At 33.4% G+C, this 25,720-nt stretch overlaps 1 protein-coding gene across 1 annotated transcript in view; it reads right to left on the bottom strand.

Moving 5' to 3' along the window:
- The window catches only part of LOC129229275 (WW domain-containing oxidoreductase-like), a 42,691-nt gene that overhangs the window by 13,916 nt on the left and 3,055 nt on the right, over window positions 1-25,720 (bottom strand). The window contains exons 2-6 of the mRNA XM_054863547.1: window positions 23,528-23,634; window positions 23,326-23,390; window positions 11,559-11,616; window positions 10,513-10,691; window positions 1,368-1,474 (exon numbers count right to left, since the gene is read on the bottom strand). Of these exons, the coding sequence (XP_054719522.1) occupies window positions 1,368-1,474; window positions 10,513-10,691; window positions 11,559-11,616; window positions 23,326-23,390; window positions 23,528-23,622 (504 nt within the window). The 5' untranslated portion in view covers window positions 23,623-23,634. The remainder of the gene's footprint in view (window positions 1-1,367; window positions 1,475-10,512; window positions 10,692-11,558; window positions 11,617-23,325; window positions 23,391-23,527; window positions 23,635-25,720) is intronic.

The raw sequence follows: 25,720 nt of genomic DNA, 5'->3' as shown, positions 1-25,720 counted from the left end.
TGGTGAGGAAATGACAGTGGAATATGAGATAGAAGCCATACAGAACTCAATGAGAAAAAAAAACAGTTCTATGGGACTGTAAGCATACATTTCAAAGATTTTTGAAATGTAGATGACAATGTTTCAACATGCTATGTATAAACAGAAAAATATATTGTACAGACTATTACTGATGATCACAATTTAAGAAACAATGAAAAAAGTTCTGAAGATGAAGAAATTGATTTCCTTTGAGATACTCTGCAATCTGAAAGTTACATCTGAAAGTCTACCATCCCTAACAGAAGATCTGAATCGGGTGGGGTGATCAGAGAATCCTCCCCGTCAGCTCATTTTGAAATTTTCATTTGAATAAACAGTCTAAGCAAAAGTACAATTGTATTTCTTCACAGAATAATGTATCAGGCAGCAATTTTTCTAGTTTTAATCAGTTGCACAACCACTTATATGAAGCTTCAACTTCACTTGTATAAAAAGAAATTATGGCGAAGAGTTTAAATTTAAAACCTTAGTATGTCAAACATTTTTCAAAATAGAAAATTAATCTTTCTGGAAAAATCATAATTTGGGTTGTTGAAATTGATCAAGGTATGATCCCTCTTTATTATTTCTATGAGAGGTTAGAAACGATTACAAGAAGTCCATCTAGCCACTTAAATGGCAAACAATGGGTGGGGAAAAGGTACCTTCTCATATGAGTGATATTTTTGAGCGAAGGAGCGTATGGTTGTGTGGAAAATGTGGAAAGTGATGATTTTGCCACTATTTTTCAAGTACAAAATTTGCTTGAAGAACAACTTTTAAAAAAGTTGTCACCAGACCACGATACTAGACTTTAAAAAAAAATCTAGCAATATAAGTTAACTGTATTTACTAATTCTTTTTAATTTAGTGTAATTACTTTTGAAATGAACTGCAAAATGTAACTAACATAAAATGATTGTCATAATAGTCAATACCAGTTATTGAACACCTCAAAACCTTTAAAATCTTTCTGTATTTACTGTTTTTTTTTCGTTTGGAAAACATTTAGTTTTTTTCCTAGAATATACTTTTAATATACACCTAAATTATTTTAAATATGAAACCATGAACTATAGTAAGGGGAGGGGGGACAAACTGCTAGTTTTACTGGAGTGGGAAAAAACTTTTTTAAGAATGAAAGCTTAGAAATAATCTTTTACCATTCCTGTAAATTGTGATCAAGGGTTTTTTTTTAATGTGTATGGTTACCCTAAAATTGAACAGATATATTTTCTTTTTGACATAACTGGTATGTTTCACTGTATACATAATATTACTGCATAGATTTCACTTAAAAATTTTTAGAACATATGTTATTTTTCTGCTGTTTTATATATACATACCCGTTCTTTACATATTCTGTCAATGGCTTCTTTTGCTTTAACCTGATCTCTACAAGCAAAGTACACTTCACAGCCATGGTATGCCAAAGCTCTGGCTGTTTCATAACCTAAAAGGCAAAATAAATTTTATTCAGGAATGAAAAGGACACTTCAAGACAGCAAAAACAGCTGAAAATGTCACAAAGAGAAGGGGGTAAGGTTAATTCTTTTTTGTTTATTTAAGTATGTTCCATATTACATTTAAAGCTCTTTAATAAAGCACACCTTTTGACTTGATTAGAAATTGTGCTTTATAGATTATAGTTTTTTTTTTTTTAAATAATTTTACAAATCAGTTATTTGATGTTGGCACAACTTCAATCGGGGTTCAAGCTAGGATGTAGGACCAACACTTTCCTTCAATATTTTCCAAACTCTCACTCTACAAAAATTCCCATAAAAGTCTCACTTAAGAGTGAATTCACTTGAAATCACCCAAAAAGAATAAAATTTACTCGACATTTTTGATTTTCCTAATTGTTTTACCAATTATTTTCCACTACTAAGTAAGTTCAAAAGTGCTGAAAGAAAATTTTTTTAGGCTCATACTTTTTTAGCTTGCCTAGTAGCCCTTTTTGGTCTAAAAACAAGTTTTACGCAAATGCATTTAACTTGGTTAATTTTGCAGCTAAATAAGACAAAATAAAATCTTACATCATCAGAACGATGCCCTAGATATAATTTGCTTGCAAAATATTATTCATATATTGAGAAAGGTGGAAAAAAAATTACAACTACAAACTGAAAATTAGCATAAAATACGAGTTTCAGTGCTGCAAAATTAGTAAAGGGAGGAGAGCCTCAGCTCTAATTTTTTTTTCTTGTTCAGATACAATATAGGACTACTTGTTGTAGAAATTTTAAGTTTGAGAACTTTCTATTTTTTTTTTTATTTTATTCAGCAATCACGATTGCTTATTGTTCTCATTTGACCGTTTTTGGTGTCTGTGCCTTTTTCAACTTGAACCAGAAGCCTTTGCAGCACCATCGCCCACCGTCCTCTGCTGGTGGCGCGGCGCGGCTGCTCCGGTTTTGAGCTATTCGCTTCTCCTGGTTGGAGGCGTCCATGTCCTACACACACGCACGTTCACACATACACACACACGACTTCACACACATACACACACACGACTTCACACACATACACTCACACACACCTACGTGCATACACACAGGTCTACGCACACACACAACTATGCACAAGTAACTGCCCAGGAGGAGAGGCAGACTTGGGGGGGACAGGAGCCGTTTCTAGAAACAATAACTCCAATGAGTAGGGTCTTGTCTCAGTTTGTGATTGCGAAAAATATAATTTGAATTCAAAATTTCAGAATTCAAATTAATTTTTTTTTTTTGAGCAATCACGATTGCTTATTGCTTTCAACTGACTGTTTTTGGCGTGCTATCATTTTTCCCACCGGCACGGCGCCACCCTCTGCCAGCACCACCCGTCGCGTCGGCCGGCCTCACGATGCTGCTCCTCTAGCGAAAACCGTCTCCAGGTTGCGTCCATGTCCTACACACACGCATACATACACGCACCAACACACACACACACACAAACACATACACAAACACCACCATACACACACATACACAAACACATACACACACGCATGCATACAGACACCTACACATACACACAAATATACACAACTGCCCACACATTCATGCCTGCACACAGACACAAACACATATGCTTACACACGCATTCACATACCCCGCCCCCACGCACACAAACACTCATACACACAACTACCCACACACTCATGACTGCACACAGACACAAACACACATGCCTACACACATACACATATCCCCCCCCCCCACACACACATACAAACACACACTCGTGATTGCGAAAAACATAATTTGAATTCAAGATGACAAAATTCAAATTAATTTTTTTTGAGCAATCACGATTGCTTATTGTTCTTACTTGACCGTTTTTGGCGTCCGTGCCTCTTTCAGCTTGGACCAGGCCTGCAGCACCACCGTCCACCGGCGGCTGGTCCTTGATAGCCAAAAATGTCTATTTGAGAAATATTCTCAACAATTCGATTTGAAAGCTAAGTGAAAACTAAGTGTAAATGTTTTTACTCACTTGTATTTCTTTAATAATGAGAAGGCAGTTAATCTTGTCCCTTAAAGGACGCTTGTTTCAATTCGCGTACGGGAGAATCAACCTGTAAACATCAGAACGAGTTCGAACGACGTGTTTCGTCAGGAAGAAGGATGTGACGTCAGAGCACGAGCGGAGATGATGTAATCTCCCGATAGCTCCGCGGCAAATCGAATGTTCTGGAAGCATCCAGACTGAGCTCTTACGTAAGCATATCCGGCGTGATGTGCATAGAGTGCGCTGTATTATATAAGCAGGGGGAAATGAGAAGGAGATCACTTCTTCTGCTCGCGTTTCTCATTTTCGACTGACGATAGTCGTATTTTTTGAGAGGATCGTTCGCTGTTGTGGCGACGTCCTGCACTTAGGGGATGGCTTTTAGAGTTTCACCATGAGAGTTAGGGACTTAAAATTTTTGAAACATTTTTAGGATAAGTCAAGTTAGGGTGTCAAATGTGTTTTTTTTTTTTTTGGAGGATGTTCCTTTGGAACATGAAGGATGTTTTTGAGAGTTGAAATTCCTCATATTTGTTTATACATTTTACTCATGTTATAGTTTGTTTTACAGTTGTTAATTATAGGATAATTATAAATAAAATGATTTAGCCATACAACTTGAATTCTGACATTTCATTCACTTGATAGCTACAGTAATGTGAAACAGAAGGCATCTGCTAAACTTAGTGTTTACCTTCCTTGCGGGAGTTAGACAAAATTTGTTAGGTCAACAGTCCTGAGCACTGTACCCCGAAATCCACTTTTGCTGGGCGGGTGGCGTCCATGTCCCACACACACGAACGCCTACACACACACACACACACACGAACGCCTACACACACACACACGAACGCCTACACACACACACACGAACGCCTACACACACACACACGAACGCCTACACAGACACACACACGAACGCCTACACACACACACACACAAACGAACACCTACACGCACACGCACGTACACAACACTCACTCACACACATGCATACATACACTTATGCACCCACACACATGCGCCTACACAAACACACACACTCGTGATTGCGAAAAACATATTTTGAATTCAAGATGCCAAAAATTCAAATTAATTTTTTTTCTTTTTTTAATTTTATTTTTCTTTCTTTTTTTTGAGAAATCACGATTGCTTATTGTTCTCATTTGACCATTTTTGGCGTCCGTGCCTTTTTCAACTTGGACCAGGAGCCTCTGCAGCACCACCGCCCACTGCCCTCTGCTGGCGGCGCGGCACGGCTGCTCCGGTTTTGAGCTACCCGCTTCTCCTGGTCGGAGGCGTCCATGTCCTACACACATGCACGTTCACACACATACACTCACACACGCCTATGTGCATACACACAGGTCTACGCACACACACAACTATGCACAAGTAACCGCCCAGGAGGAGAGGCAGACTTGGGGGGGGGGGGACAGGAGCTGTTTCTAGAAATAACAACTCCAATGAGTAGGATCCTGTCTCAGTTCGTGATTGCGAAAAACATAATTTGAATTCAAAATTACAGAATCAAATTAGTTTTTTTTTTTTTTTTTTTTTTTTGTACAATTTTTCAAAAATGGCAAAAATTGCATTTTGGCAAAGTTTAAAGTAAAATAACTCAAAAGGGACTGAGTGAAAAATTATGAAATCCATACAGGTAACACCTTTTCATGATATGAACCTCTGATAGCAATTTGATGACTGAGACTCAACTGGTACTAGAGTTATAGTGCATTCTAGTTGGCGAAATATTGCATTTTCGCAAAGTTTAATTTAAAGTGAAATATTTCAAAAAGGACCGAGTGAAAAGTAATTAAATTAATACAGGTTGCACTTTTGTATGATATGAACCTGTGATAACAATTTGGTGACAGATTCAACTGGTATCAGAGTAACAGTGCAGCAAAGTTGGTTAAATATTGCATTACACATACACAACGTTAAACATTAATTCACAGAAAAACTCCACTTTCCAAACATTTAACAGCAACAACAATTCCTCTTATTTAATAAATTAAATTCATGCAATAGAAATATGCACAAAAAATAAAGAAATGAATAAATGAAATAAGATGGACAAGCATTGTAAAGAATATATTGTCACCTCAGAGAAAGAGTAGGATATCTCAGCGTTACTTCTGGAATTAGATGTCTTAGTGTTGCTCTGAGGCGATGATATATTATAATGTAATGGGAAACATATTTTAAAAAATCATATTGTTTATATTTCTGTGATTCAATAAATTAAATTCAGGCAACAGAAATTTGAGTTAAATAAATAAATAAAAATAAATAATTGTTCAGTCTCAAATATGAGGGATAATTTAGTTATTGTGCCAGTTGACTTACACAAATAGTTTATTATTGTCTGCACTACATTTTAATTTATAGCCTGCGACAAGAGCTTATCAACAGTTGCTATGGTAAAGAAATTTTTTTTAATGAGTTTAACCATTTTGTTTTTTGGGGTTGTGAGTTACTGTTAATTTTGAAATACTTATTTCAAATAAAAATTGGTTTTAGTAGCTGTTAGTTCCTTTCTGAGTATACAAATGGCAGTGTTGTGTTTTAAGTTTTATATTCAGCAGGGAGTAAAACTGTTTGGAGGGTCAAAAATACTGACTTTACTGATCATAATTTATAAAATACTGACCAATACTAACTAAGTACTGACCAAATACTGACTAAACTTTAAACACTTAACAAACTTTGGCGTAACAAAAAAGAACATCATACTTAGTGAAGTAGATGCTAGTTTTATTTGTAATGTGATCAACATAATGTAACACTTATTTGGTACAAATTTTGACTAAAAGATGCAAGTTTAATTTATATATTTAGTGAATAATTAATAAATATTTTTTGAAACTAAGAAAATAAATTATAAGTTTTTGCAACTGGTCAAAATATTATTAAACTATTCGACCCGTGCGGAACTCTGCACTTAGCTTCGAATCGTTTCATAAGGCATTTCGCTCTTTAAAAATTTCAAAAAAAGAACATTATGAAGAAGAACGGAAAAAAGTAAGCGCACAAGGGAAAAGGGGAATGTAATTCGAAGACATCAGTAGCAAAACCTCGTTAAATACAATGTTGTGATAATTTGATCATCGTTCACCTTTTGGTTGTACTTATTTTCAATGCAAACATAAATATCATTAGTGTGGCTGAGTGAATTAAAGTGTGGCTGAGTGACTCGTGAAAAAAGCAATAATTGTGCATGTGAAAAAACAGGTTGTGGCAAATACAGTCCTGCCCATGTGAGCATCTGACGGGAAAAAAAGAAACATTAAAGAGATATTTATTGGAATGAATTTGAACTGGCACCATTCTGTTTAACAACTTGACACTCCAACAAACCTAGTAATTGCGCCATCCTTTTCGAATGCTACTCATTAAAGGAATGCGTAGTAAAAAACAGCAAAAAAAACTTTTTGCCGAAAAAAAAGTAATAAGATCATGCGTCAATGTTTTATCATTAGCCAGCATGATATGATTTAAAGCATGGAATTTGATTAAAGAATGAGGAAAATCTCACGTAGTGATTGAAACAAACATTCTAGAAAGTAATAAATTAGATTGAAAATAAGTGTTTTTATTTTTGAATATTGAATTATTTCCCATAGCAGGCTGCTTTAACCGTTCTGGCTTAAATGCCCACACATGTTTCGCTTTTAATCGAACACTTAAAATTCAAAACCAAAACCAGTTGAACTGAGTCCGTTTTTTAAGTGAAATCTTTCGAACGTAGACAAAAAAAATTTTTTTTTTTAGCCAAAAGCAGAGGAGTAGAAAATGATTTCTTACTAATGAAGTTGATTATTATTTTAATGTTTTATATTGTATTCGAATAAAAAATTAAATGTTTACTGGGTGAAACTCGTAGTTTCAATTTGGCGTGGTATTCTTTCATTTGTACAAAAGGTCGAACACTATTATTAGAAAAATCTACATTTCAGCATACAATGAAAATATTTTTCTGCACAAAAAGGATTCCATTGAGGTAAATCTAATACTTTTTTTTTATGCTTACATTATGCTTCGTGGTCTGGATGGAGTCAAAGCTTTAAAAAAAGGAAGAACACCCTTCGATTAACAGCCAACTTATCCGAATGGTAACTGTAGCCGGCATAAGAGAGTCGAAATACCAAGTAGCATTCCCATTGTGTTTATTTTATTACATGCTTTATCTGTTATATGTTATAAGTACATGTAATGCATAATATTAATCTAAATTTGCTATCATGTCGGACAGCCCGAGCTTGCCCGAAGTTAAATTAGTTTATAGCAGAACGCTCAACCAGAAAAAACTTATCAATTTAACCGAACAACTAAGTCCAGTGCTTTTAAGATTTGTTAAAAAAAACACATATACACACACACGTTAATTTTTTTTTTTCTTGCAGAAAGCGACGCAAAAAAATGGAAAATTGTATTAAAACTTTGCTTTTAAAAAAAATCTGCATAAGAACTTCAGGCTGCATCAAGGTTTTGCAAGGGGAGTTTCCGAAAACTTGATTTTTCGACCAAAAGTCTAATTTTTGTCATTAGCCGGCCTGATAAGTTTTAAAATGAGGGGGGGTGGGGGGTGTTCTTTAAGAGATAAGAAAGATCTCGCATACTGACAGAAAAATATTCCATGGAAATAATATATAAGATAAGATATTGAAGGGAGGTGTTTTTATTCAAGAAAATTTTTACAATTTGTTATCGCAGGCTGCTTGAACCATTGTGACTTAGATGGCAGTACGTGTTCATCATTTAACAGCACGGTTAAAATACAAAATAATTTGAACTAAGTTCTTTTTTAAGCGTAGCTTTTCGAATGTAGTAAAAATGTGATAGACTATTTGTTTTTTGTTTTTTTGCAAAAAGAAGAAAAATATATATATTATCCTTCAAATTGAGGTAGTAATTTTTTTATTTGTACAAAGAGTCAAAAACTCATTAGAAGAATCTATATTTCAATATCCGATTTATTATTTTTTTCTGAACAAAAAACAATTCCATTGTAGTCTGAAATCTTAAACCTGATACTTATATTTTTGCTTACATTATGCTTTAATTTTCTTACAGGAGCCAAAGCTTTAAAAAAAAACAAAAAAAAAAGCCTTAGAATTTCGAAGCAATATAGCTACATGTTGCATCAAACTTGCATACCATCAAGGAGCGTTTCATCTCATTTACTCTACTCTCTCATACTTGTTATTCATTGTTATTGAGTGTTCATCTAACGCGCGATATTTTTCTAATTTTTTGATGCAGATTGTCCGGACATGGGCCCGAACACTCATTGTCCTGGTTACCAGCCGAACGCTCTGCCGATCAAGCTATTCAGCTCTGCCGGTCACAGTGCAAGTTAAAGTTATAAATTTAACATAAAACCGCATTCTGGTTCTTTAAAACAGGTTTTCTGACAGAAAAAAAAAAAAAAAAAACAATTTTTAGACTGTGGGTCTTTAGACATCTTTTGTTAATAGCCTGCACCATTAGCTTTAAAATAAGGTGTAAATCAGAGAAATTCATTAGAGAAAAAAAAAAGTTTAATTTTACTATTTGTACTCATCATGAGTAGGAGGCTAAAACATTTTTATGAAGTGTAGAGTCCGTAACAGCCAAATACTGTGAAATGCCCCCTAATTCAACTCAGTTGAACCTAAACGCTTGCATTTTTTTTCTTTTTGTAATGCAAAACGTTGTACATCACATTCAAATGTTATGTAATTTACAATTGTTAAAGCTTTGCCGACTGAAAGCTTTAACAATTGTAAATTACTGACTGGTACAACCGTTGAATGATCTACAAATACAAAGCATTTATATTGCTTATTGTAAGGAGGTAATGATGATTTTGGCATATGCTGCAGCTATGAAGATGTATTAGTGATTGTGTTTAGTAATGTTATATTTCTTCTACAATAAGCTCGTCCTTGTTTAGTTTACGAGTACTTATGTATTAAGCATTATTTCAGAACATATAATGTGATGTACATTTTACATTATAAAAGAATTTATGAAGAGTTTTTAATACTTGTTGCAAAAAAAATGCATAGTTAGCAGATTTAACTAAAAAGAAACAAATGAGGTTTGATTAAAGTGAACCTGTAAAATGAAGGAATACTTTGGTCACTTGTGCAGCCAGAATTATCCATCTAGGGGAAGAGGGGGGTATACAGCAGTACTTACAGCTGCATAGATGCCATACTAGGATTGACAATTTGTCGCAAAACTAAAGATTGTGAGGGGTTGAATTCCCCACCTCCCTCCACCGGTAAGATCAAAACCCCTCCCTTTGTGAAAATCTGGACACGGGACTGCATGGAGGAAAATCTCACCCCTTTTGTTAACCGTCAAGACATTAAATAGTAATTTTTAAATTGCAACTTTGAAATAAGGAGCAAAAGATAAAATACTGCTTAAGCTTAATTTACTGGAGAGTAGTTGTTTCTGCAATGCAGAAAGAGATTTCTTTACTACAACCTTTACTCTTACATTCTGAGAAGATGTACGTTTTATGCGTTTTATTTATTTTTTTATATGTTAGAGAATATTTATCAATGCCACTATCCCTTCTATTCCTCCCCCCCCCCATATGATAGTTTGATCGCCCCGCATCAGTGCTACCGAAAAGCAGGCGATATGCAGCAGCTGCGCAGACAGCATGAGAACTTCATTGTAGAACAATGCAACCTTAGACTGATTGTTACTTTATGCATGTTTGTGCTTCGTCTTGTGTTCTATGCAATAAAAAATTAAAGGTTTAAAGCTTTCACTGAGTGTTATAACTCAGCTTAACAAAATGGTAAATAGGCAGTAAAGCTATTACACAGATTTTAAGCTTCAAGATCTTCAACTGCATTCAGATGAACTATAGAGAAAAAAAAAATTTATTTTTTAAAGTATAAAACAAGAATCACTAGTCACGAACCAGAGAGAGTGTTAACAACAAAACTTTAAATGCACATAATTAAAAACCAAACATACCTATTCCGCAGTTTGCTCCCGTAACTATAGCTTTTTTCCCACCAAGATCTCTTCCAAATAATATTTGCAATGCCATTGTGCTTGCATCAAATCTTTGTCTTATATCACTGGGTGAATCTTTTTCTTCTACTGCAAATGCAAGTCTGGGATCTGTATAAGTTGTCTTTTTGTTTATATGACTAAAATTGAATAAAAATACAAAAATGTAGCAATAAATGAAATGCATCAAAAATACATGAAAAAAATTGAACAAACAAAAATTTTAAAAATACATTGAAGCCTTTTAAAACAAAACAAATAAAAAAAAATCAGAAGAGGCGTGAGTCTCCCCAGAAAAGTGCACAAAACGAAATTATTCACTTATTGTTTCAATCTCCAGTTATAAAAACTTTCATTAGTGCAAAACTAAAGAAAAAACTTTGATGCGCTTTTTTATTTGCAAGTCTGCAGCTATTCGGCTGATAACAAATCATAAATCCTGAGATTTTGAGCTTATTCTCTCTCATGTTATGTCATGTTTTATTTTGAGAAATTGATTAAAATAACTGGAAAATTATAGTGGTTTGTATTTAGCTCAATATAATAACATTTAGGTTTTTTTACACTAAACAAAGCAGAAAAAACCTTTTATAACAGCAGTTTAATGCAAAATATTTTATTTTCTTACATTAAACATACAGTGCTAAAAATCTTCTCCTCCATAAGAACTCTTAATTATTTTTCACAGGATTTTTCAACAGAAGAATTAGAGCTATCAACGTATCAATACCAATAAATATAATTATCTGTTTCCTATTAATGGGTAAAAGAAATAGTTGCACGGACCACATACAAATTTTGTTATAGCCATAATTTTATCATAAAAGATTTTTTGTTTAAAAAATTTAAAAGAACACAGAAAAACATGAAAGATATTCGAATTTATTTTAATATAACCTTAAATTTGCTACATATGACTTCAATGTAAATAGGTCTGACAGCAAAAGTACAGAATTTGGCTTATGTATAAAATGATTGTTTACTGATGTACAAAATAAATTTCTTACTCAACATAAAATATAAGGCCATCATCTCCCACTTTTTTCTCCCAGCCATGTGGCAGTTCTGAAACAAAAGCATATGAATTAAGATAATATAAAATGTCAGATAGAGCAAAAAAAGTAAATGCATTTATGTATGCATATCAGAAAAGAGGGTTTTTGGAACAGCTACATCCCTCCTCAGATCAGACTCAAAACACAACATCCTTTCTTATTTGAGTTTCACCGCCTTGCAACAGACCTCGTTGTCTCGAGCATCAGACAACAGCTCAATTTTAGACCGTCTATTTTCCTGGGTACTTTAGATTACACTACTGCTAATTTGGACTTGGTGCAGCCTCTTCGTAAACATTCTTCCTCACAGGCTGAGTTAAGGGCTTCTGCCCTGGCTACTATTCATGAAAGGTATCCATTTCAAGATTGACTTCACGTTTATACGGTTGGATCTGCCACAGCCTCCACAGGTAGGGCTGGTGCCATGGGCGGATTTATGGGGGGGGGGAGACTTTATATAGTAACAACACATCTTCCAAAAATTAAAAAAATATATATTTTTTTCTTTTTTGAATAGATCAGAAGGGCATGGGTGGTTTTATAGGGGGGGGGGGCATAGGGGGCAATGCCCCCAGTTTTGGGAGGACTTTATGTAGTAATAACACATCTTCCAAAATCTTAAAACAAAAAAACCATGACTTTTTCTTTTTTGAATAGTTCAATGAAAATGAAGAGAAAAGCAAATGTCCTTTTCTGATGGGAGAAAAGAAAATGGGGAAAAAAAAAACCAACATTAAATACAAATAGTACAACTGTCACTGGGGTGCTGAAAATGTGTCTAAATTCACTATTTTGGACTGAAAACCATTTGGGCAAGTATATGAATGAAAATATAGGCTAAACGAGCTATACATTAAGCTGCAACACTTATAATAATTGACAATTATTTTAACAAATTAGAACCTAAAGCAAAGAGGAAAACCTTCCCCCTTCCCCATTCGCGCTAACAGAACGATCTACTCATTATGATGTGTCCACATTTCAAGTATTTATTTGTGCATAATATTTATGTTCTTAGTATATTAATTGGCCTTTTGAGAAATTCTAAAAAACATAAGATTTTTTTCCTTCTCTCTCTTTTTTGAGAGAGAGAGAGAATAAATACTATCGCAAACTGAATAAATTTCAGTTATCTGAGAGTTCTGATTGAATGAATCTTTTTACTTAGAGGGAGAGTACAATTTTACTTACTTTATAAATACTGTTTAAAAAGTAAGGTAAGTCATAATCATCTAAGTCTAAGTGAGTCAGTCCTTGTCATTATTGAAATCTAAATAATTGACTCATCAAAAGTTTTGGAAAAATTTACTGAAATTTTATAAAAGTCTATAAAAACCTAACAAAGATTGGTAAAATCGTAAAAATCCTTTAACCGTAAAAACTGACTAATTTTTGTAAAAACTACAAAAAATCAAGCAAAAATTTACAGGTAGGAGTGAATTACAAATAGGGTCGAATTTGCCTATAAGATAAACAAGCTGTTGCTTAGGGCCCCTGCTTTGAAGTGGGTCCCTAACTCCCAAAAAAAAAATCATGATTTGTTCCTTAAAAAACGGAAATTGCTTGAAAAAACTGATTTCATTTTTAAGTGCTTGAAAACCTTGAATATTTGGAAACGTGTGGCTACAAACCTTAAATTTTAAAATTTCTAACAAATAGTAGAGGGGGAGGAATGCCAACATATGTCAAATTCAGCACCTTGCCACATCCTGTATTAAAAATGTAAAAATCATGGTTCTCACGTTTGTAACATATTATTTGAAATAAATTTTTGTGACTCACATGTTTCATATCTTGCTATTTATTCAACCCTGAATGCAGTATTTTGGAAATTCTTTTGCATTGATTGCTTTTATCTTACTTCTTCTGCATATTGTCTATCTCTTTAGCATGGAAAAAAATACACACTACTTCTATTTCTTTTAGTTTTCTGCCCAACTGGCAACTGAAGAAAAGTTGTTGTCTTGAGAAATCTATGGTTTCGTTTTTCTTTTTAAGTTAAAATAGCTATTTCTCCCAAAGTTAGAACAGGACTGCAAAAATTTACAATCAAGTATTAAAATGCCAGAGACTGGAAAGTACAAATGAAGTGCGTTAAATAATTTTATTTATTCTGGAGTCCTTCAAAATAATTAGATAAGTCTTTGAAAATCCTAAGCAAAGTAGGCTCCAATTACTTCTACTGCATATTGTTAATCTGTTTAGCCAGGGAAAAAAAATGATACACTACCTCTATTCTTTTTCGTTTTCTGCACTACTTATAATTAAAAAAAGGTTGTTGCAATGAGAAAACTAGTTTATTTTTTCTTCCAAACTTAAAATGGCTGTTTCTTACAAAGTTTGAACAATACTGTACAACTGTATAATCTAGTTATCAATTTCTATGTCTATCCAATTAACCTTTATAAGGCTTCAAAATGCAGAATTTTTTATCAATTTTTCAAAATTTCCTCCGGGGGAGAAACCCCCAGTCCCCTAAAATTGGAGATATTCTATTTCCCACTTAAAAGGGAGCCCTGCATCACTCTCTTAATACCAGCTCCCTCTCTAAAGGTCAATTCAAAAAAGACAGCATGAAAACACATTAATGAAAACGACACACAAAAAAGTAAAGCAGGGACTTATGCATCACAGGAAACAGACAAAAACATAGTAGTGGGGGGCAAAAATATTGCTTAAAAAAAATCCTGCCCCCCCCCCCCTTAAGAACTCAGTCCTAAATCCGCCTATGGCTGGTGCTGGCGCTTTTTCCAAATTTTTCAGCTTGAAGGAATCTCTTAGTGCCTGGTCAGATAATTTTGACAGTGAAGTTTTTGCAATTTATATGTCCCTTAGGGCAACTGTCCTCTTACCAGCTCTTTCCATTGCATTTATAATTCCAACTTTTCTTTCTCCAAAAATATTTAACACATTCTATCTCATCCAGTTACACGCAAGAATATCCATAAAATAATGTTGCTTCTCATTTCTCAAGCAGATGACTTTAAATATTCAGCCTAAAAACTTTCAAAACTGCGTGTTTACATTGTATTTACCAGCCATCCCAGTCTTATTTAGCTTCTTCACTTGTATATTAGTTCTTTTTATTTAGTTCTTTTTATTGTTTACCTTATTATTGTTATTGGGTTTTGTAATTATCAAAATTGTTCCAGCGAGTGTCGTTTATGATCTGTTATGTTCCCCCCAGTCACCACATCTGGTTAAACCCTCACCGGGGTTGGTACGGTGGTGATTGGTGGGGTTTAAATAAATAAATAAATAAATGTCCCTTAGGGCTGTCACTAAGCTCTCTTGCCAAAAACTTGTTATTTTTGTTGACTCCCAAGCTGCAATACAGTCAATCACAGACTATAACCTTTTTCCAACAGAGATTGAGTTTGAATGTAAACTCATTATTAGTTCACTTCTTGAGACCGGTAAAGACATTGTGCTCCAATGGATACCAAGCCACTGCGGCATCCATGGCAACGAGCAAGCTGACTTGTTGGCTTAAGAGGCTTCAACATTAAATCCACCCTGCCTCCCGATCCCTCTTCGAAACGCCAAGCGACAACTTGGGAGCAATATTAGGCTCAAAAGAATTTCATCTCTCTGTGGCATTGCCAGCGGAAAATCTTGGGCGTGTCTTCTTGAAGACCAAACAAGACTGCAACTTTCCCTTCTCTCTAGAGTTGAAGGGGTTACATCTTTTCGTCTCATTACTGGTCACGACTACTTACAAGCCCATCTTTTTAAAATCGGACTGGCCAGTTCCCTGCTGTGCCCACTATGTGAAGTGACTAAGCAAATGAGAGGGGGAGCATCTTTTTGATTGCCCCTTTCTTCTTGACGTGCTGAAGGATGTCGTTTTTAGGGAGCTTTCCCGCTCTGCTACTGCATCTCTGTTGTATTGGACTGCAAAGCGCCTTATGTCCGAGAGGACATTGGTGGTGGTAAATTTAAAAAAAAAAAAATGTTGCATGGTGGTTAAAAAAATATCATCTATACATATAATAAAATAAGATGTTTGTGTGTGTGTGTGTGGCGCGCATCCCGGGAAAACGGTAAGGCCTAGAAAGATGGAATTTGGTATACAGGTGTAGTTTTTGCTGAAGTTGTGCACCTCGGGCTTTGATTTTTGATATTTTAATTAGAAAAAAAGTTATTTAATGTTTTATGTGATTTTTAGCACTTTTTAGTATTTTTAACCTCACGGACCCCGAACTAATCGCGCCAGACAAATATTTTTGGTACTATAGTGTCGGAAATTTAATTTTAAATATGATGAACAAAAAAATTTTGAAGATAGAGCAATTTTTGTATTTTTTATGAATTTTTGAAAAACCTTTAATTTGCATGTTTTCCTGGGTTTCACTTTTTTCTAATATCATCCTGCGAGAAGTATCAAAGCCTCATTTCTGAAATTTAAGTTGGTAATAGTAAAAACATTTCGCACTCTTCAGAAGAAAAAAGTTCTTAAAAATACGCAATAGTTTTTTTTTTTACAATTTTTTTAATGCTGAACACATCATGTCCTTTCACGCATCAGTCGAAAAAAGCGTTCTTCAATCTTTTATGCCTGTGACGTCACTACTTGGGTTTCGATTCGATATTTACGATGGAATCTTAATCGCAAGCAATGTTAATCTTTTTTTTTTACTATATAGCTTACTTCTACATTTTCTGACGTGATGACCACGTGTTTTTTCGGCAGCGCTTGCTTTTTTTCTTTCCTTTTTTTTTTGTTTTATTTAGGGATTGCATTTATTTCTTTTTCCATCCCCCCCCCCCAAGCTGGACTTTCGCTGTATCTATATTACGTTACATTTCATAGTTGTGCGCATTAATTCAATAAAAACAGCGAGATTTTTTTTATCTTTGTCAAACGCTACTTTTTGCACACTACGGGGAATTTGTTTTTTTTTTTTGCTCTACTTAAATAAAAAAAAGCGGTTTTTTGAGTGTTCTTTGTTTTTATTAGGAAATGGGCGAGGCGGTCAAAATAAATAGAGATGGATAAGAAAATGTAGAGATAGATTATAAAGGTAGATAGCCGCCGAAGGCGGCAATCTTGGCGTAAAAATGTGAATGGCACAAAAAAAAAGATAGAGATGGATTGATTAATACTGCTGCCAAATTTATTTAAACAACCACCGAAGGCGGCAAACTTGAAGTAAAAAGGTAAATGACAAGTTAGCAAACAGCCGCCGTAGGTGGGTGCTTGCACATTGGGTGTCAATGCCCCCCTCCCTCCCCCACATACACCATGACTTTGAAAAAACAATGCTTTCACATAAAGTGGAAGTGCTTTTTGTTATTTTTCGACAAAATTTGCATGAAGAGTACGTTGTTTGTGTCTCCCCTCCCCCTCCTTTAAAAATATTCCAAACGACGAAACTGGAGACAGATCTAGAAAATATTTTATTCAAATTATTAATGATATAGATAGATATAGATTGATTGACACCGCCACGAAATTTATTTAAGCAGCCGCCGAAGGCGGCAACATTGGCATAAAAAACGAATGATAATACTGATTTATAGAGAAAAACATTGATTAATGTCGTCGCTAAATTGTTTAAGCAGCCGCCGAAGGCAGCACCCCTGGCGTAAAAAGGCGAATGGCGTAAAAAGGCGGACCAGCTGGTCGCCGCAGGGGGCTAGTTTATTAATATACCACTGATAATCAGCAGTATATGAATCAATGATTAAGTTGTGGCCAAGTAGAAAGGAAAATTTCAGGGGAGTGTTTTTTGGGGGTATTTCTGTCTTCTTTTACAAAGCTTCGTGATATTTGAGGGAGATGTGGCCAGGGTTGTTTGGTTTGTACCATGTTGGTTTAAACCATGGTTTAAAGCAAGTGGTTTTTTTTAAAAAACCACATGGTTTTTTCCAACATGGTTTTTTGAAAATCTTCATCGTTTTCTCCCAAAAATACATGTTATTGCAAAGAGTAAAATCTAATTGATGCAAAGTAACTAGCAAAGCTTTATGGATAAATTACAGATTTAATAAATTTGGAAACATATTTTTTAAGGTAATGCAAGTTTGCTAAATATTTTTTTTTCTTTTTTAAAATCAATGCAGCTTTCCTACTAGGTACATAAAATGCAAGGGAGACTAAGTTTTCTAAAATTACATGGAGAAAAGATCCAAGTATAGCTCTTTTTTTATTTATTCAATTATTATTATTTTTCAGTCTTTTGCATTTCAAAATAGTTCGAAAAGCATATTTCAACCAAAGCTTCATCTACTACCTAATTTGCTTGATAATTTAAGATTTATTGAGACAGTTTATGTACCATTGAAGCAGTCTTGCATAATATAGACGAACGCGCAAACGGCGTTCGCAGAAAATTTTTGGCTTTGCAGACTTTTTTTTTTTTTCAAACTGCTGACGTTGGTTAAAAACAAAAAAAATTTTTTTAAAGGGAATTTTTTTAGAAAATCCCAGTTTATTTCTGTTAAAGCCTTTTAAAGCACATGTGTAAAAAAATTATGGTTTTGGCAGTTTTCTTCAGTTGGTGAAAAATAAGCAAACTGTATGTTATTGTAAAAAAAAAAAAAAAAGAATGATTTAAAGCTTTTTTTTTTTTTTTTTGTCTTTTTCATATCTGAATATATATCATATCATATCGTCTTTTTCATATCTGAATATCTTATTCAAGGGTGAGTTAAGCAAAATAATTATTTGCAGAAAATTTTCCAATTAGGATTTGTGTTCGCAGAAAGCTTTTCATTTTATCTAAGTCTGCATTGAAGCAATGCATAGTGTATATAAACTTTACCGCTAAGATATTTAAATGACAAGAGAAACAAAATAACTAAAGAAGTCCAAGAACACTTAAAGTAGGCATAAAATTCGACTTATACCTGCACACTTTTTGCATCCCCGATAGACGATGCAGTCGGAGCAAGAAAAGAAAATACATAAAATTATGAAAACAAAATATTCACGTAACTCAGAGCTCTTATTTAAAAAAAAATTAATGCCAAATTTTCACCTTTCAAAGAACTTTTTTTTATCCCAATATAATAAAAGAAGCAGGGCCCAATTAAGATATTGAGGGACCCTTTAGGGGCCCCTAAATATCAGACCCTAGGCAAGGGCCTAGTTGGCCTATTCAGTGATCAGGCCCTGAAAAGAAATTGCATGTATGAATGGTGGAAGAATCAATAAACATTAATTTTTATGAGTCATCATTATTGAAATATGTTAAAAGAGTATTTTCATACTGAGGCATTTAATTTTTTTTTCTTTCATAAAAAAAAATTGTATTTCTAAATGCATTAAACCAGGAGAAATAATGTCTATAGTAGAAAACATAATGATTTTCTTAAAAACCTACTTGACCTGTTTCTATAATTGTTGTCATTAATACCAGGGGTCTATCCAGGATTTTTCACAGGGTCCGTTTTTTGTGAAAAATCAAATAATTTTGTGAAAAATGAATTAATTTTGTGAAAAATCAAATAAATTCGCAACAAAAAAAAAATCAGAATAGGGTTCAGCATTTAACTTTTTGACCCAAGACACTCTTAAAAAGCACAGAATTTCGTTTAAAACTTATAAATTCCGTGATTTTAACAAAAACAAAAAGATATTTTAATTGTATACCTCTTAACAAAGCATAATAATTATCAAAAGTTCGAAAAATCGAATTCCCATAGCGGATGCAAAGAGATCGCAATTCTCAAAGTGAAGGCACCAAAAGTATAAAAACGGCTTGTAAAAGAAATATTTTTGATAAAATCAATTTTAAAATTGCATTTTAGAGTCCTATGATAAACATTTCATTAATATTTGTGGACACAGTTGACGCAAAAATAATCGGATGTTAAAAGATCACATTTTTCAAAATGTAGACATCTAAAGGAAAAAAACCGGTAATTAAAAGAGTTTATTTAAAGTTAATCATCCTTGTTAGCATCGAAAAATCAAAACCCATATAATTTTCTCCCAAAATAACAATTAAACATCGCACCGCACCATATAAACGCAAATATTGACAAGCTGGTAAAATGATGAGAATATTTTCTAATCAAGTCATTATAAAGGTTCAACGCCAGACGCTAAGTGGTGATAATTTTAAAGTTGGTAACCCTATATGAAGAGATCATATTTTTTCCCCACCCATATCCTTCCTTTCCCCTATCCCTTTGCAGTTCTAAGTTCATTTCGCAGATATATATCATTATTGTTTATTAAATCATGAGCGGGGAGAAAAGTGCTTACCAATGCCTGACAGAAAAGTTGACAATACCCCTGCTAATTAGATGTGATAAAACAAACAACCATTATATTTATTAGGCAGTAGCAATTATTTATCCCTTGCAGGAGCATCGCAAGAGTGCCGATTTTTTTTTCTTCCAAAATTAGCCGATTTTGTATAAGCAGATCCCTCTAATTTAACTTTAAAAAAAGTTCCAAAAATTGTCGTTTTATACACAGAAATATGCGTAATTTTGCTTTCACATTTGCTCTTTCAATAAACAATTTGTAAAAGATCCGATCTTGTTTATCAGAATTTTGTGAAGGGTCCGTTTTGTTTGATCAGGATTTTGTGAAAGGTCCGTTTTGGTTGATCGGATTTTTGTGAAGGGTCCGTTAACGGACCCAAATATCCTCTGGCCAGACCCCAGAATACATTAGATAAATAAATTACATGATTTGCAGCTTTTTTAAAAAAAAAATCTTTAAAGAAAATATATGTTGATCTTTTGATTTTTATAGTTCTGTAATGTACATCAGACTTGTGATTCATTTGTAGATACTGCAAAATACTTTCCACATTTTTAAGAATGCATGATTTTTACTTTACTTTTATTTTTTTTATTTACAGTAGATCGCTATGATTATGGGGAAATTTACAAGAATTTATTCTTGGTTATTTGTAGTACTTAATAATATCTGAACTATCACAGTAAATTAATACTTTAATTATTTGTACTAAGGCCCATTTACGTGTTGTATTTTTCATGATAGTTAAAGATTTTCAAACAAATATTCTCCTATAAAAATCTCTATGTAGGAGGAAATGAAATAACAAGATTTTACTCTTAATTATTTAATTAATTACAAAGAAATTAGGTACAAATATGAATATTAAACATTCCTTAACAGTTAATTGATAAAATCTTCATGATTTTCTTAAAATAAAATTTTTTTTCTTACAAATAGTGAAAAAACCAAATAAACCTGGTTTAAAACCAAAAAAAAAAAAACGGTATTTTTGGTTTTTTTATTTAAAAAAACTTTTTTTTTACCAACCCTGGATGCGGCATTGCTCTTGAAGGGAATGGGCATCCATGTGCTGATTAATTAATGTTCCATCACAGGTGGTAAAACGTGTTTTTTCACTGCCTCAGGCGGCAAGAAGGGGCAAAGCCCCTAAAGTACTTTGGGGGAACAAAGATGTACCCCAGCCTGAAGGGGAGGGGGGATTGTAAGAGCTGCATTAGGCAGTGAGAACAAAGCTGCTAATCTAGCCACTCTGGGGGCTAGTTATGAAATTAATGGTTGAAAAGACAATTCTAAGAAATACTCATGAAAAATAAAGTACTTTTGTGAATGAAATGATGTATATTTTATATTATAGTCTGGAAACTTCAGTGACATTTAATTCCCCCCCCCCCTTCCCCATCACCAAACAAAAAAAAAAACTTATATGTGGGTTTGGAGGGAGGAAGGGTTAAAATCCCTTTAAGCAAGATACCATTGCCCTTACAATTTATCTGAATAACTAAAAACAGTAATATTTTCCATAAATGAGATAAAATATTTGCTACATTCATTTAGTTCATTAAAATAATGTGGTTTATACTATAACTATGCTATATTTTATGCTATATTTATTTTTCTATGCTTTTCCATCCAGCCATAGCAAACACTATTCAAGCATACTATAAGATATGATTCCATAGAGCAGCATTTCTTAAACTGTGTTCTGCGGAACCCCAGGGTTCCACGAAGCTCTCTCAGGGGTTTCATGAGACTTGCATATTTTCATTCTATGTCTTTTACATTTATCACTTAAAAATCGATTAAAACGCTTCCCCAAAATTAAAAATAAATTTACTTTTACTTTTGTATACTAATCTGAGCTTTATTACCCATCAGGGTTAGCCACTATAGGAATAATTTTATTTTCCGCCTGAAATTGTGCCTTTAAGATTCAACTTCGAAATTTTTCCAAGATCAGTCATAAAGCACCTCTTTCTCATTTTTAAACACTTCAATTTTGAAAAAAATCCGGAAGAAGCTACTGACCCACTAATATCACTAAAGATAGTTTAAAAGCGACTTCAATGTTGAAAAACTTATGGAAGGGCACCCCAAATTCCCTTTCCTGCATTATTATCAAATACACCCAAACCTGTTTTTATGCAGTCTTTTTTATGCGATTATTATTATTATTATTTTTGTGTGTTTTTTCTGTGCAAATTTTTTTTTAATTCGGTATATTAAAATGTCAATCAGATTGGGATTCAATTGACGAAATTATTTTTAAAACGAGTGCGAGGTAGTATCTTCAAGTGACGACATAGGCACCTCGATGGGAAGTCACTGTAACCTCTCAAAAATTTCCTTATTCAGGAAATTTTTACCGAATACTCGGCAAAAATGATCATCACTTGGTTTTTGATTTCGTTTAAAGATTACAATGTTGAAAGTTTTTGGGTTATTTTTATGTCAGACTTTTTATGCGGTTCCTATTTACTGCATAAAAAAAATATTTTTTAACTGTGTTGTGAAAACAACTTTTTAAAGCTATTCGTGAGGTTTTGAACAATTTTTTTTTTGTGATATTTTTTTATGCGGTTCCTATCCACTGCATGAAAACAGGTTTGGGCGTATTGGGAAAAATTACGATTTTTGACGTAAATTTCAAATAAACTACTATTAATACTAGTCACTATAGCAGCAGTTGAAAGCAGAATTTTAACTTTTAACGAGTGAGGACCAATTACGTCAACATAACATACAGTGACATCAAAGTCTCTAATTTATAAATAACTTTAAAAATTGTTGCAAAATGAGAGATTTTTTGAGTTTAAAGAACTTTTTCTTTGTAAATTTTAGTGAATTATTAACACTATTGTAGGTAAAACACATCAGTATTCCTTTCCCAACTAAGAAAATATTTTGATCATGTAATTCATGCATAAATGACGTAAAAACTCAAACACCCAAATTTTGAAGAAACTATTTAGCTTTAAGTGTGTGACACCCACTAAACAAACCTGCCCTCCCCCCCCCCCTTGCACGTCCTTTGACCGCCCATTTTTTTGGGGCACTAGCCGCCTATGCAAATAGGAGTGTTTCGGCTTTTAAAACAATAAATAACAATTAGCAGTTAGCAGTAATTACCATGGTCTATAATGAAGTCTCTTTAATTATCAATTTTGCGACAAATAGTTGTGATAGTCTCTTTGAAATAAGAACCTGGGCTCTCTCTCAAACAGAACCCTAGTTACGCCACTGCAAACTATTAACAAAAAACTAAGGGTTCCACGAAAAAAGTGAGCATTTAAAAGGGTTCCACTGATCAAAGAAATTAAGAAACGCTGCCATAGAGAATACGATACCAACCAACCAAATAATGTGGTCAAAAAAGAATTGAGTCAAACTAAAACACAAGATTTGCTATTTAGTATAAATAACAAGAACAAAAATGAATTTTATTGTTCATAGAAAGCCAACAAATAACTTCTAAATAGTAAAGCAAAGCATATATACCTCCAGAAACCTTTTTCTTTTTTCCAGTCCTTGGGTGAGACCACTGTGTGCTTTTCGAAAGATGACTGATCCACAAAAAATAAATAAATAAATTGAGATTAAATGCAATAATGTATACTAATTGATGAAAGATGATAAATATCATCTTTTATCCGTTCAATGAGTTAGTTGATGATTGAAAATATGCTAAAAAAATTCTCACTTGGCATAATACACTTTTCCATCTAAAGTAGCACGCTCTTCCCATCCTGGTGGTAATTCATCTTCACTGTCGGTATCGGGTAAGAATGCAGCCATTTTTTAAATTCTCTACAGAAAAAATAAATTTCAAGACAGTGAAAACGTCCAGAAAACTCTAGACACTCTTTTCAATTAGAAGGATCAGCAAACTGATTCTCACACGGGCAAACAGGGCACCTGCCCATGACTTTGACCCTGCCATGCTCAGGGCCCCTTAACCAGGGATTTGATTTTTATACTTTTTTAAGATCTAGGCAGCTAAAGAAAAAAAGACATTGGGAATTGTTGATTCCTATGTCTCATAATGTTTTACATCCCCAGTGTTAAGTATTTTCTACTTTATAATTAGTATAATTATTTTATATTTCTGCCCATAACTTTGTATAAGTTGAGAGTGTACTTTTTCTTTAAAAAATTTTAACGAAAATTCAAGACCTATATACATCCAAAAAAAAAAAAAAAGAAAGAAAGAAAGACATCTGATGTTTAATAAAACCATGCAGAAATTCTCATAAACATTCAGGGGTCTGTCCAGGATTTTTCACAGGGTCCGTTTTTTGTGAAAAAAACAATTAATTTTGTAAAAATCAAATAATTTTGCAGATTTTTTTTTTGTAAAAACAAAATTTTAGAATTTTGAGAAGGTGCAAACTGCATCATTGACACTTAAAGTTGAGTGTTTTCCCTCTTTTCTGTTGAGAATGTCATTCTTGAGTGTTTTTCGAGTATTGAGGGGGGAAGGCAGCATCACTCTCTGGGAGACGGGCACCCCTCAAGTATCAATATTTATTTACCATTCTACATTATGTTAAATTATACTAGAAATGTCATATGTATAGTATTTAATATAATTGTAACAAAGAAATTCACGCAGGGGGGGTCAGCATTTATCTTTTTAACCCAAGACACTGTTAAAGAACACAGAATTTCGTTTAAAACTTACAAACTCCATGATTTTTACAAAAATGTAAAAAGATTTTAGTTGTTTACCTCTTAACAAAGCATACTAAACATCGAAAATTTAAAAAATCAGATTTCCATAGCGGATGCAAAGAGATTGCAATCCTCAAAGTATAAAAATGGCTTGTAAAATAAATATTTTTGATAAAATTATTTTAGAATTGCATTTTAGAGTCCTATGATAAACATATCATTAATATCTGGACACAATTGAAGCAATAAATAAATAAGTAAATAAAAAAAATAATTAAAATAAACCATCGATTCAGAATTTTAATTTTTGACTCATAAAAAAAATGGAATTCCATTTTAAAAGCTTGAAATAAGCGTTGTTACAAAAATAAAGGGACTTATATTTATTTATTTGCATTGTAATAAAGTGAAGTTGGCTTGAAAAAAGAATAAAATATAATTCTCATATCAGATGTAAAAAGATTGCGTTTTTCAAAATGTAGACATCTAAAGAAAAAACGGTTTATTTAACATTAATTGTCCAATTTAGCACCCAAAAATCAAACCATATAACTTTCTTCCAAAATAACAGTTAAACATCGCAGACACTAAGTGGCAATAAATTTGAAGTTGGTAACCCGCCTACTGTCCTTTGCAGTTCTAAGTTCATTTTGCTGTATATTATTATTTATCAAATCATGACTGGGAGAAAAGTGCTTAGCCTTTTCAGAGAAGGTTGACGCTTTTTCAGAGAAGTTTACAACACCAACAACACCGCTGAATAAAACAAACAAGCAAAATTATAAACCTAACTTTCAGCTGTTAATTTCCTTCAAAGAAACCAACAACAAGCATTATACGTAAAATACACCACCAGCTCAGTCATTTCCAGTCGACCCCAAAGCAGAATACTTGATGATGTTCTGCAACGTAAAATCATTTGACCACAATTGTTCTGCAAGTACTTCAAGCATTGCATACACAAGCAAATCAACGTGATCTTTTCCACAAATCGGGAGCCCTAAATCAAAATCCTTTCATACAGTTTTTTTTTTTTTTTCATTTTTTATAGCTTCACCCGCTGCTATGCATTTCTGTAGAACCTAAACCGATTGAAATTCTAGAAAAATATTTTACATGCTTTCTAAAATGCATAAAAAGAGCAAAGATACAAAATTTTCTAAAAATCTGAGCCCAGGTGTCAAACCACGTTCTTTTGGTTAATTTTACATGGCATAAAAGA

The sequence above is a fragment of the Uloborus diversus genome, chromosome 9 (assembly GCF_026930045.1).
Source record: "Uloborus diversus isolate 005 chromosome 9, Udiv.v.3.1, whole genome shotgun sequence".
Lineage (NCBI taxonomy): Eukaryota > Metazoa > Arthropoda > Arachnida > Araneae > Uloboridae > Uloborus > Uloborus diversus.
The sequence above is the reverse complement of the archived record's forward strand: the minus strand, read 5'-3'. Positions and strand labels throughout refer to the sequence as shown.